This window comes from Pristiophorus japonicus, chromosome 15, assembly GCF_044704955.1.
Source record: "Pristiophorus japonicus isolate sPriJap1 chromosome 15, sPriJap1.hap1, whole genome shotgun sequence".
Taxonomy (NCBI): domain Eukaryota; kingdom Metazoa; phylum Chordata; class Chondrichthyes; family Pristiophoridae; genus Pristiophorus; species Pristiophorus japonicus.
The window spans coordinates 34,147,886-34,160,305 of NC_091991.1; the positions used below are offsets into that span (position 1 = coordinate 34,147,886).

The 12,420-nt window shown below is 39.0% G+C and overlaps 1 protein-coding gene across 1 annotated transcript in view; it reads left to right on the forward strand.

Moving 5' to 3' along the window:
• The window catches only part of cand1 (cullin-associated and neddylation-dissociated 1), a 29,857-nt gene that overhangs the window by 10,723 nt on the left and 6,714 nt on the right, over positions 1-12,420 (forward strand). Inside the window, exons 4-13 of the mRNA XM_070900297.1 lie at positions 804-927; positions 2,826-3,082; positions 3,194-3,299; positions 3,603-3,748; positions 4,270-4,562; positions 5,314-5,455; positions 8,054-9,547; positions 10,974-11,069; positions 11,770-11,939; positions 12,044-12,208. Coding sequence (XP_070756398.1) covers positions 804-927; positions 2,826-3,082; positions 3,194-3,299; positions 3,603-3,748; positions 4,270-4,562; positions 5,314-5,455; positions 8,054-9,547; positions 10,974-11,069; positions 11,770-11,939; positions 12,044-12,208 — 2,993 coding nt within the window. The remainder of the gene's footprint in view (positions 1-803; positions 928-2,825; positions 3,083-3,193; positions 3,300-3,602; positions 3,749-4,269; positions 4,563-5,313; positions 5,456-8,053; positions 9,548-10,973; positions 11,070-11,769; positions 11,940-12,043; positions 12,209-12,420) is intronic.

The window sequence follows — 12,420 nt, forward strand, 5'->3', positions numbered from 1 at the left end:
CGAATGGGAGATAGGCAGAGGCAGCTGCATGCACCTCTAGCCCCACAACTTAGAGATATCTGCACTCCTGTAATTCTGGCCTCTTGCACATTCCCAATTTTAATCGCTCAACTATTGGTGGCTGTGCCTTCAGCTGCCAAAGCTCTAAGCTCTAAGCTCTGGAATTCCCTCCCTAAACCTCTCCGCCTCTTTCCTCTGTTAAGACGCTGCTTAAAACCTACCCCATTCATCTGCCCTAACATCTCCTCATATGGCTCAGTCAAATTTTGTTTTATAATGCTCCTGTGAAGTGCATTGGGATGTTTTATTATGTTAAAGGCGCTATATAAATACAAGTTGTTTTGTATTTCTGTGATCAAATACACAAGAGAACAGTGCTGCTCAACATTACTGGAAATTATTTCGCTAGAAAAATTTGTAAGATTTCAAATACATCATCTGCCTATTTCAATGTCCTGCTAATCTTCCTTATTCTGTTTTTACTGTTTTAATTTTTTTTCATTTAATAATACTGTTTCTTTCTTAGCTTTTTAAAAAAAAATATTGACTAATGAACTTGCCCATTTTCCCACACGTCTGGTGTTCCGTGTCATCTGAAATTGGCCTCTGGCTGAAAACTAGTTTTAAAGGTGTGCTTTTAGGACATGTCCTTTGACATTGTAGTATCGTAATGTGACTGACATTATTTTAACACAGGACAGGATATCTTTGAAAAAAACATTCTAGCAGTGACCAAATGTACTTTAAAACCCATCCTTGTTATTTGTCTGAGATTTATTTGGGAATGTGTGTTTATTTTCTAGGATCTGCTTTGGCAGCTAATGTTTGTAAAAAGATCACAGGACGTCTCACTAGTGCCATTGCCAAACAGGAAGATGTCTCTGTTCAGTTGGAAGCACTGGACATCATGGCGGATATGCTAAGCAGGTAATTAGGCTTTTGATGTTGGTCAGGAGTCCATATCTTGTCCAGCTCATACTCCATAGTACCAAACAGGGAAAATAAACTATAAGCACAACCTAGAGATGTCAATGAGCTTAAGGCAGTAACATAATCTTAGAGTTCTACTCGTGCTCATGAACTGTGCTTCGAGAGGGTCGTGTCTGAATTGCAGATTACATTTACTGCCTTGTAACTCTGTGCCACGCATTAATTCTAGTTATAGTAGAGGATGATGATTTGTGACATTACAAGGGTGGGTAGGTTGGTTTAGAGAGAATAACCTAGATTTTGCTATGGACAACTGTTGTAAGAATCCACCCTAAGGGAGCCTGGCATAAACTGCAACGATTAATAAGTGCTGCAGAAAGGTAGCTATTTTGACATGTGAACTTAAATGAGCCTATATTATATACAAGGTTGATAAGTAGTTATCAAGAAAATAGTGAAGTGGAAGCTTTATTTGATGAAAGGGAGAAAGAGTAAAGAGAAACAATGTAAAGATTACAATAGAAAGTTAAAGCAGGAAGACAATAATTCAGCTGCAAGAAACTGGTAATATTTTTGTTGTGTTCTTTCTGGATTTCTCCCAACATACTCCTAAAGTTGTCCTCACAGTAGAAAGGCAGCTTCTGTAAGCAATCCTGTATGACCTAATACTGAGGCTTTATGCATGTCAAGTACTGTGGGACCAATAATTACTCCTTAACCATGGTATTGCACCAAACCTCACATGGGTGTGCACCACATTCTCCTGTCTTTTCAAAAGGAGGTAAATACCTCAGACAGACTATTATGCTTAGTAAGATACAATAATAAACTAAAAATACAATACTCAAAATAAGAGATAAAATTGTTCCACAAAGGGTTAAAATACCCTCTTTGGAATATATTTCTTGCACTGTCTGATAATCTGCAAGACTATTAAATGAAACAATCTTTTGTAGACTACTTGACGTGATACAATAATGAGAGACATTTTTGTCGACTTCAAGTAAACTGTACTACAAATATTGAGAAGTCTTCTATAAACTCCACTCCAGGAACTTGAGCGCAAAAATCTGGGCTGACATTCCAGTGCAGTGCTGAGGGAGTGCTGCACTGTCGAAGGTGTGCCGTCTTTCGGATGAGATGTTAAACTGAGGCTCCGTCTGCCTTCTCGGGTGGATGTAAAAGATCCTATGATACTATTTTGAAGAAGTGCATGGGGAGTGTCCTAGCCAATATTTATTGCTCAATCAACATTACTAAAAAACAGATTTAGTGATCATCATCACATTGCTGTTAGTAGGAGGTTGCTGTGTGCAAAGTGGCTGTGCATTTATTGCACTACAACAGTGACTACACTTCAAAAGTTCTTCATTGGCTGTAAAGCGCTTTGGGACGTCCGGGGGTCGTGAAAGGTGCTAAATAAATGCAAGTCCTTTCTGTTGATCAACTGCGTTTATTAAAAACAAACAGTTCAATGCAATATGCATAGAATGATTAGCACAATGTATACTTTGACCATGTATAATTTGATTAGTCTCATATCTTGACTAACTTATTTCATTTACAGATCAAACACCCTAGCTTGGTCCTGAGGCAAATTTGTCTTCAGGCTTCCATTTCTAAACTGGACAAAGAATGCCAACTTCCTTTTTTACTTCAGTTATTTCAAAACTGTTTTTCAAAAAAAAAAATATATAATTTTTTCTGAATGTGACGCAGGACAAAAAAATCTGCCCTTTGTTGCTATTATATGATTTTGGCCAATGTTTAAAAAAAATACACTTTCTGCCAAGCCTGCTGGGTCCTCGAATTTAAAAAAATAACTTTAGATGGGTTGAACCAAAAATGGCCATTTTGAGTTGGAACTAAAACTGGAATCTTTTTATTTTTTCCAGGCAAGGAGGTCTGCTGGTTAATTTCCATCCATCAATTTTGAACTGCCTTCTTCCTCAGCTTACCAGTCCCCGGCTTGCTGTTCGGAAGAGAACTATCATTGCTCTTGGTCACCTTGTCATGAGCTGTGGAAACCTAGTCTTTGTTGACCTGATTGAGCATTTGTTGACAGAGCTTGCCAAAAATGAATCTATGTCTACAACTAGGACCTATATTCAGTGTATTGCTGCTATTAGCAGACAAGCAGGGCACCGAATAGGTAACAGGAATCTGCATTTAATGACCTTTTTAAAATGCTTTCACCAGTTTATAAAAGTCTTTTTACACTATTATGAGAGAATTTCTGAATTTTTGATTATTTTCTCTTTAGGGGAATATCTGGAGAAAATCATTCCATTAGTCGTTAAGTTCTGCAGCGTTGAGGATGATGAATTGAGAGAATACTGCATTCAAGCCTTCGAGTCGTTTGTGAGAAGGTAAGGTGTAATGTTAGTTTGGAATTTTAAATTGAAAAGAAATTGCAGCCAAAAAGACAGCAGTAATAAACATTTGCCTAAATGTGAAGTGTTTCTTCACAACTTGGTCCATTACTATAATTAAAGATTGTGTTTGATTGACTTACCTTGCATATACATATGGATAGGCGATACTTGACATAATTTATACCCATGACTGGTTGAGTTGGTAATTTGAGTGACTAAGTGTTAGATGTAAATTTTATTAATTTACCAACTTTAATTTAATTTATGGAACACGTGTTCAATGGTCATGTTTCGTAGGTGCCCTAAGGAAGTTTTTCTTCATGTCACTACCATTATTAACCTGTGCCTGAGGTACTTAACCTATGACCCCAATTACAATTATGATGATGAAGATGACGATGACGCTGCAATGGAATCCGAAGGTGGAGATGATGATGATCAAGGTACAAAACTTGACAATAACACCATATCCTTTTGTATTAAGTAGCTTATGAGATAAGTTTGAAGGTAAACAAATGTGTGAGGCAACCTAGAATGTTCAATATTGCTACTTTTTGAGGAAGAATGACTATCCAAGTTAATACAGCAGCCGTATTGTTTTTTGTGTATTACATAATTTAAAAAAAAAGCTACTTCCTTATTTTCGTGATGGTGTTGACTTTTACTCAGTCTTTTAATAGCTCATCATCTGTGGTGATTTTAGAGTCTAAAGTGAGTGTTGGTGGATTATTTACCCACACGGCTCATCACAACTGGGCTTGCTCCTGTCCTCACTTGACTTTCATGTGTGTGCAGTGCTCCAGCATGAGTTACTCAATAGTGATTTGCAATGGAAATCCTGACTGAATTTCTCTCTCCTTTCTCTCTGCTTCATTATGTGGTCGTGTGTTCTATATACCAGTTGTGTTTGAAAGGCATTCATAATTTTAAATTTTTTATACCCCCTCCCCCTTACTGTTACTAGGAAGTGATGATGAGTACAGTGATGATGATGATATGAGCTGGAAGGTACGACGTGCTGCTGCCAAGTGTTTAGATGGTGTGGTCAGCACTCGGCATGAAATGCTACCAGAGTTTTATAAAACGGTATCTCCTGCGCTGATTGCCAGATTCAAGGAACGTGAAGAAAATGTTAAAGCAGATGTTTTCCATGCATATCTCTCACTGCTCAAACAGACCAGGCCTGCTCAGAGCTGGCATCTTGACCCAGATGCAATGGAACAAGAGGAGACCCCTTTAGTCATGCTTCAGAATCAAGTAAGTTTGAAGGCAGCATTTATCATTACAGCTGACACTTTTTTTTGTGGCTTTATCACAAATACTGTTCTTAATCTATATTCATGCAGTGTTTCTGTCTTTTTGTACAACAATTTTTAAAAACATCTTCCAAGTGAAATTGAAGCTTGTTGCTATCATTGTCATCAAAATGCTGTCTTAATTTTAACTATGTATAGTTCTATGTAGCTGCCCATTTCATCCAATCTGTGTCCTCCATTAATGCCACCTCTGCCTTATTTTAAATTTGTTTTTGTGTCAAACTAGATTGAAGAATGGTTTAAGCATAAGTCTTGGTTTGTTGCCAAGTTGTATGCGCCATGCGGTCAGTGTGTGTTACATGCAAAAAACGTGTTTTCCTTATTTGGATGAAGTATAGGCACTTAAAAATTGTTTTTAAAAATTGTTAGATTATATTCCATCCTTGAAAAGCATCAAATAATGTTTGAACTGGTGTGACTAGAAAAGCCGAGTTTCTTAAATTATGATTTTCTTTGCATTGGTTGTAATCCACCAAAATTCCCTGAATTCTGGACAGGTCCCATGGATTGGAAAACCGCAAATGTAACACCCCTATTGAAGTTACGTATTTCATTCATTTGAATTACTTCTATACCTTCTATTAATTATTATTTCTCACTCCGTTATATAGTACCTGCATTCAAATCTACGAGTGCGACATGGAAACAAGGAATACATAATTCTGATCCTGCTTAAATCCCTTTCTTTAAAGGTGCCCAACATTGTTAAAGCTTTACACAAGCAGATGAAAGAGAAAAGTGTGAAGACCCGCCAGTGTTGCTTTCACATGCTGACTGAGCTGGTGAATGTGTTGCCTGGTGCTTTGACTCAGCATGTACCAGTTCTTGTTCCAGGTAAAGTATTAGAGTTGTCTTTCTTTAGTTGAGCTGCTTTCTAAGATTTCTGTAAATTAATGCACTGTGCATATTCACCTGAAGGTGCAGAATAGAATTTTGAAGATTTTTATCTCTGGCATTTTCTATCGGAATGTGAGACTTCCAATGTCAAATTGTTACCATAACCAGTCAATCCTGCATTCAATGAATGGCATTTTACCAAGTTCAAACTCTACCTCTCTCTCTCTCTCTCTCCTCCTTTTAAGACGCTCCTCAAAGTAAATGTTCGTTCCTTAGAGGATGAGACTGGAGAATTAATAATGGGGAACAGGGAAATGGCAGAGACTTTGAACAAATATTTTGTGTCGGTCTTCACGGTAGAAGACACTAAAAACATCCCAATAATGGATAATCAAGGGGCTATAGGGAGGGAGGAACTTAAAACAATTACTGTCACTAAAAAAGAAATACTCGGTAAAATAACGGGACTAAAGGTGGACAAGTCCCCTGGAACTGATGGCTTACATCCTAGGGTCTTAAAAGAAATGGCTGCAGAGATAGTGAATGCATTGGTTGTAATCTACCAAAATTCGCTGGATTCTGGACAGGTCCCAGCAGATTGGAAAACCGCAAATGTAATGTCACTATTTAAAAAAGGAGGCGGACAGAAAGCAGGAAACTATAGACCAGTTAGCCCAACATCTATCGTTAGGGAAAATGCTGGAGTCCATTTATTAAGGAAGCAGTAGCAGGACATTTGGAAAAGCATAATTCAGTCAAGCAGAGTCAGCATGGTTTTATTTAAGGGAAATCATGTTTGACAAATTTGCTGGTGTTCTTTGAGGATGTAACGAGCAGCGTGGATAAGGGGGAACCAGTGGATGTGTATTTGGATTTCCAGAAGGCATTCAGTAAGGTTATTGCACAAGATAAAAGTTCATGGGGTTGGGGGTAATATATTAGCATGGATAAAGGATTGGCTAACTAACAGAAAACAGAGTGAGGATAAATGGGTCATTTTCCAGTTGGCAAGCAGTAACTAGTGGGATGCCACAGGGATCGGTGCTGGGGCCTCAACTATTTACAATCTTTCTTAATGATTTGGATGAAGAGACAGAGTGTAATGTAGTCAAGCTTGCTGATGATACAAAGATGTGAGGAGCAAGTTGTGAGGAGGACACAAAAATTCTGCAGAGATATAGACAGGCGAAGTGAGTTGGTAAAAATTTGGCAGATGTAGTATAATGTGGGAAAATGTGAGGTTATCCACTTTGGCAGAAAAAATAGAAAAGCAAATTATAATTTAAATGGAGAAAAATTGCAAAGTGCTGCAGGACAGAGGGATCTGGGGGTCCTTGTGCATGAAACACAAAGTTAGTATGCAGGTACAGCAAATAATAAGGAAGGTAAATGGAATGTTGGCCTTTATTGCAAGGGGGATAGAGTATAAAAGCAGAGAAGTCCTGCTACAACTGTACAGGGTATTGGTGAGGCCACACCTAGGCAGGGAAATGGAGCTGAGCCCATGATCAGATCAGCCATGATCTTATTGAATGGTGGAGCAGGCTCGAGAGGCCTACCGCTGCTCCCATTTCTTACGTTCTTAAATCTACCTCTGACCAAGCTTTTAGTCACCCGTCATAATATCTCCTTATGTGGCTCAGTGTCACATTTAATCTGATAACACTCCTGCGAAGCAGCTTGGAACGTTTTACTGCCTTAAAAGGTGCTATATAAAATCAAGTTGTTGTACTATGTGTTAATTCAGAAAAGGCAAAAATAACATTTGTCTGTACTAATTGTGTTTACTTATTGTTTCATCATCATTTTATTGCGACTTATTTGCTATCCAGTTTTTTTTTATATTGTTTTTACGAGAACTCCATATTTAGATTAGGGCTTATACCATCGGAATAGGACAGACAGGGAAGTTAGCATGGAAAGGAAAACTAGCACAGAGCAAAATTAGAACAGGGTCAGCAAAGGTTGGAAAAATTGGAAAATCACATTTTATATCTGAGGGAATCAAGTAATGACCAAGATAGTGGAATAGAGGTAAGGAAAGAAGGGATGCAGGGAAAGCATATTTAATAGCAGATGGACCAAAAAGGTAGATTTAAGAAGTCATTCGAAATCCGATGCAGTACAACAGCTGAAGGGACAGGACACTTAAAATTGAAGCAATAAATCTTGATTAATATTCCTCCCCCTGAAGATTCAACCCAGTTTACTGCATGTTAGTGTTGGATCCAATAGAGTATAATGGGTTTACAAAATTGTTCTAAACTACACATTAGTTTGCTTTAAGCATACAGTATTTATATTTGTTTTGTATGCAATTTGTGACATTTTGGATTTGTGTATTGTCGGCAGTGGATTGTTGAAGCAGGGATGACTACAAAAAAAAAATATTTTTGCCAGTAAATTTATCAACTCCAAAAATAGCAAATGGCCATTCTTTTAGAAAATTATGGAATTTACAGGTTTGTTTCCTTGTGGAATTGTATTAGGATAGTTACTTGAGATACTACTAGTAGAAAATGTAATTTAAATTGTTTTTTAAAAAAAAAACATTTATTCCATGCCATTATGATTGCTTGTGTTTTTTATTTGCAGGAATAATCTTTTCCTTGAATGATAAGTCCAGCTCGTCCAATCTAAAGATTGATGCTCTCTCATGTTTGTATGTTATCCTTTGTAACCACTCGCCTCAGGTCTTCCATCCTCATGTAGAAGCTTTAGTTCCACCAGTCGTGGCTTGTGTGGGTGATCCTTTCTACAAGATCACTTCAGAAGCCCTTCTTGTAACTCAGCAGCTCGTAAAAGTAATAAGGCCTGTAGATCATCTATATTCATTTGATGCTGCTCCATACATTAATGACTTATTCACTTGTACTGTCAAGCGTTTGAAAGCTGCTGACATTGATCAAGAGGTGAAGGAGAGAGCTATCTCCTGTATGGGACAGATCATTTGTAATCTTGGGGACCATTTAGGCAGTGACTTACCGAGCACACTGCAGATTTTCTTGGAGCGGCTGAAGAATGAAATTACTAGACTGACAACAGTGAAAGCCTTGACATTAATTGCTGGATCTTCTCTCAAGATTGACCTGCGACCAGTGCTGGGTGAGGGAGTACCAATTTTAGCCTCGTTCTTGAGGAAGAACCAGCGAGCATTGAAGCTGAGTACCCTTTCTTCTTTGGACATCTTGATCAAGAACTATAGTGACAGCCTGACACCTGCCATGATTGAAGCGGTTCTAGTGGAGCTGCCACCTCTCATTAGTGAAAGTGACATGCATGTGTCACAGATGGCCATAAGCTTTCTTACAACCTTGGCCAAGGTGCACCCATCTTCCCTTTCGAAAGTCAGTGGTTCAATTCTTACAGAGCTTATTGGACTGGTGCGGTCCCCACTACTTCAAGGGGGAGCTCTCAGTGCAATGTTGTATTTCTTCCAAGCTCTTGTTGGGACTGGAACTGCAAACCTAGGTTATATGGAGTTGTTACGAATGCTAACTGGTCCAGTTTATTCTCAAAGCAGTGCATTGACCCACAAGCAGTCCTATTATTCAATTGCCAAGTGTGTAGCAGCACTTACCCGAGCCTGCCCCAAAGAAGGTCCAGCTGTAGTTGGGCAGTTTATCCAGGATGTGAAGAATTCTAGATCCACTGATTCTATCCGACTCTTGGCTTTGCTGTCTCTTGGAGAGGTTGGTCATCATATAGACTTAAGTGGGCAAACTGAGCTTAAATCTGTAATCTTAGAAGCTTTCTCTTCCTCTAGTGAGGAGGTTAAATCTGCAGCATCTTATGCTCTTGGAAGCATTAGTGTGGGAAACCTTCCTGAGTACCTGCCTTTCGTTCTGCAAGAGATAACGAGTCAACCCAAAAGGCAATACCTCCTCCTGCATTCTCTGAAAGAGATTATTAGCTCGTCTTCAGTTGGAGGTCTCAAACCATATGTAGAAAACATTTGGAATTTGCTGCTGAAACACTGTGAATGTGCAGAAGAAGGAACTCGAAATGTTGTTGCAGAATGCCTGGGCAAACTTACTCTGATAGATCCAGAAACATTACTTCCACGACTTAAAGGGTACTTGGAGTCAGGTGTGTTATTCATACATAACTTATTTCGAAAATGTATTTAGTTAGTTTGGAACTCTAATACCCTATATAGTACATGTTTTAATAATTACTTTTGTCAAGTAGGTACTTTAAGAGAAAAATTAGAATTTCACAATCTGTAATTATTGCTATATAACCATCAATACCACCTCAGTGAATAATGCACTCTGTTCTGGTATGGGGAAAGTATGTGGCCAGTGATTGGAGAAAGAGCTATGTTTGAAAAGAAACTGGGAGGAGAAAAAAATTAGAAAGAAATGAAAGGGGAAATAATAGGGATTGGAAGTTAATAATCATACTGTATTATTTCGGTCCCCTCCACAAACTCCCATCCCTACCTACCGACTCCATCCCTATCCCTGGCAACTGTCTAAGGCTGTGCCAGACTGTTCGCAACCTTGGTGTCGTATTTGACCCAGAGATGAGCTTCTGACCATATATCCGCACCATCACTAAGACCGCCTATTTCCACCTCCGCAACATTGCCTGAGTTTGCCCCTGCCTCAATTCATCTGGTGCTGAAACCCTCATCCATGCCTTTGTTACCTCTAGACTTGACTATTCCAGCACACTCCTGGCCGGCCTCCATCTTCCACCCTCAGGAGACTTGGTGATCCAAAACTCTGCTGCACATATCCTAACTTGCAGAATAGCCGTTCACCCATCTCTCCTGTGCTCGCTGACCAACATTGGCTCTTGGTTAAGCAATGCCTTGATTTTAAAATTCTCATCCTTGTTTTCAAATCCCTCTGTGGCCCCTCCCTATCTCTGTAATGTCCTATAACCTGCGAGATATCTGCACTCCTCCAATTCTGGCCTCTTGTATCTTTAATCACTCCACTATTGGTGGCCATGCCTTCAGCTGCTCAGGCCCTAACCTCTGGAATTCCCTCCCTAAACCTTTCCGCCTCTCTACCTCTCTTTCCCCCTTTTAAGACGCTCCTTAAAACCTACCTCTTTGACCAACTGCCCTAATATCTCCTTATTTGGGTTGATGTCAAATTTTGTTTGATCTTGCTCCTGTGACGCGTATTGGGACATTTTACTATAAAGTCACTATATAAATACAAGTTGTTGTCGAAATTGGAAAATGCCTTTTCTGCCACTGCATAAAATACTTCAAAAATGGGACTAATATCCTTCAATACAAATTGGTCCTTGTTTATAACTTTAAATCCCTCTTTTTGACCTTTACACTTTGTTTTGTTTTGTTGCCTTATTTGTGACTAGAGTGAGTGAATTTGAATATAAAACCATTTTCATATATACAATCATATTTAGTTTGAAGGGGGAGTTGACTTTAATTTTTTTTAAATCACATCACAAATGTAGAAATCTTACAGGGAATGAACTGTAATCAGTATTCTCTCAGTCCGTGGTGTGCTTTCATCTTGCTATTCTTCTACAGGGTCTTCCTATGCTCGAAGTTCTGTGGTTACAGCTGTGAAGTTTACGATTTCTGATCACCCGCAGCCAATAGATCCTCTATTAAAGAACTGCATAGGTAAACTTGTTTCTTTTCATTCCCAATTCCTTTTGTTATTAAAACTTTAAAAAAGTTTTGAAATGTTATTTAAATGAATTGACAGGTAGATAGTGTACCGAACTCACTTCTCCATAGCACTGCCTGAAGTTGGGGTCCTGAGGGGGTATGGGGATAATAGGTTCAAACTAACACCGCTCTGAAATCTGTACCTATGTGCCATCAATTGGGGAATGGTGGATGGTAATCTGGGGATTTACAAGGAAATAGAGCTCTCCAAGAGGCCAAATGGGTAAAAGTGTCCCTAGTTTAGCCAGTGTAATTAAGCTATGCAGTCAGAAGACTGCAGATTCATTCCAGATTTGTGCTAAGCTTGGTGATGTTGGTTGGGCAGTAGTTGGTCTCAGTACCCTGAGGAAGGGTAGGAAAAAGCCATCTAAGGTTCTCATTGCTGATCTCAGTGAATTAATGCCTGTTGGCAAATGTGTGTGCATAAATATTGGATGAGAATGTGATTGGTCTCGTCTGTCATGTCCCCACTGATGAATAGTCTACTGACATTTGCTGTTGTAGTCTTGGACATGAAGAATGGCCATTTGGGTGAGGTATCAGGGCTGTGGGCACCTAAAGAGTTGAGGTTTGTGGGGATTACTTGGCACTCTGGTGATTTTAGAAGGACAAATTAGAGATGCATAAAAATATATCTAAATTATTGTTTCAGGTGATTTCCTGAAAACATTGGAGGATCCAGATCTCAATGTGAGAAGAGTTGCTTTAGTTACTTTCAATTCGGCTGCACATAATAAACCATCACTAATCAGGGACCTCTTGGATACTGTTCTTCCTCACCTTTATAATGAAACAAAAGTTAGGAAGGAATTAATAAGAGAGGTTTGTATGCAAAATACCTTTATTTTGAAAATATTCTACCCTGGATTTATAAAATCTGCATTTTGGACAAGCTTTCATCATTTTGTTTCTCTCCTTTTTGTTAGGTGGAAATGGGACCATTTAAGCATACTGTAGATGATGGTCTAGATATTAGGAAAGCAGCTTTTGAATGCATGTACACACTTCTGGATAGCTGTCTCGACAGATTAGACATTTTTGAATTCCTGAACCATGTTGAAGATGGACTGAAGGACCATTATGACATCAAGGTAAATAACTTGAATGTGGATTATTATCCAGTAATTATTAAAAAGCTTAATATTTAAAACAGTGTAACTATTTGTACTGCACTTTTTTTTGACAGACCTGCATCTGTCAAGTCCCGCCCCGGGCCTGAATCATTCCCTCCACGTGGTGCTGAGCAGCAGGACCTGAGGCCCAAGACTCCGCTCAGGCCCCGGCCCCTACTCTTCCCGCCCCC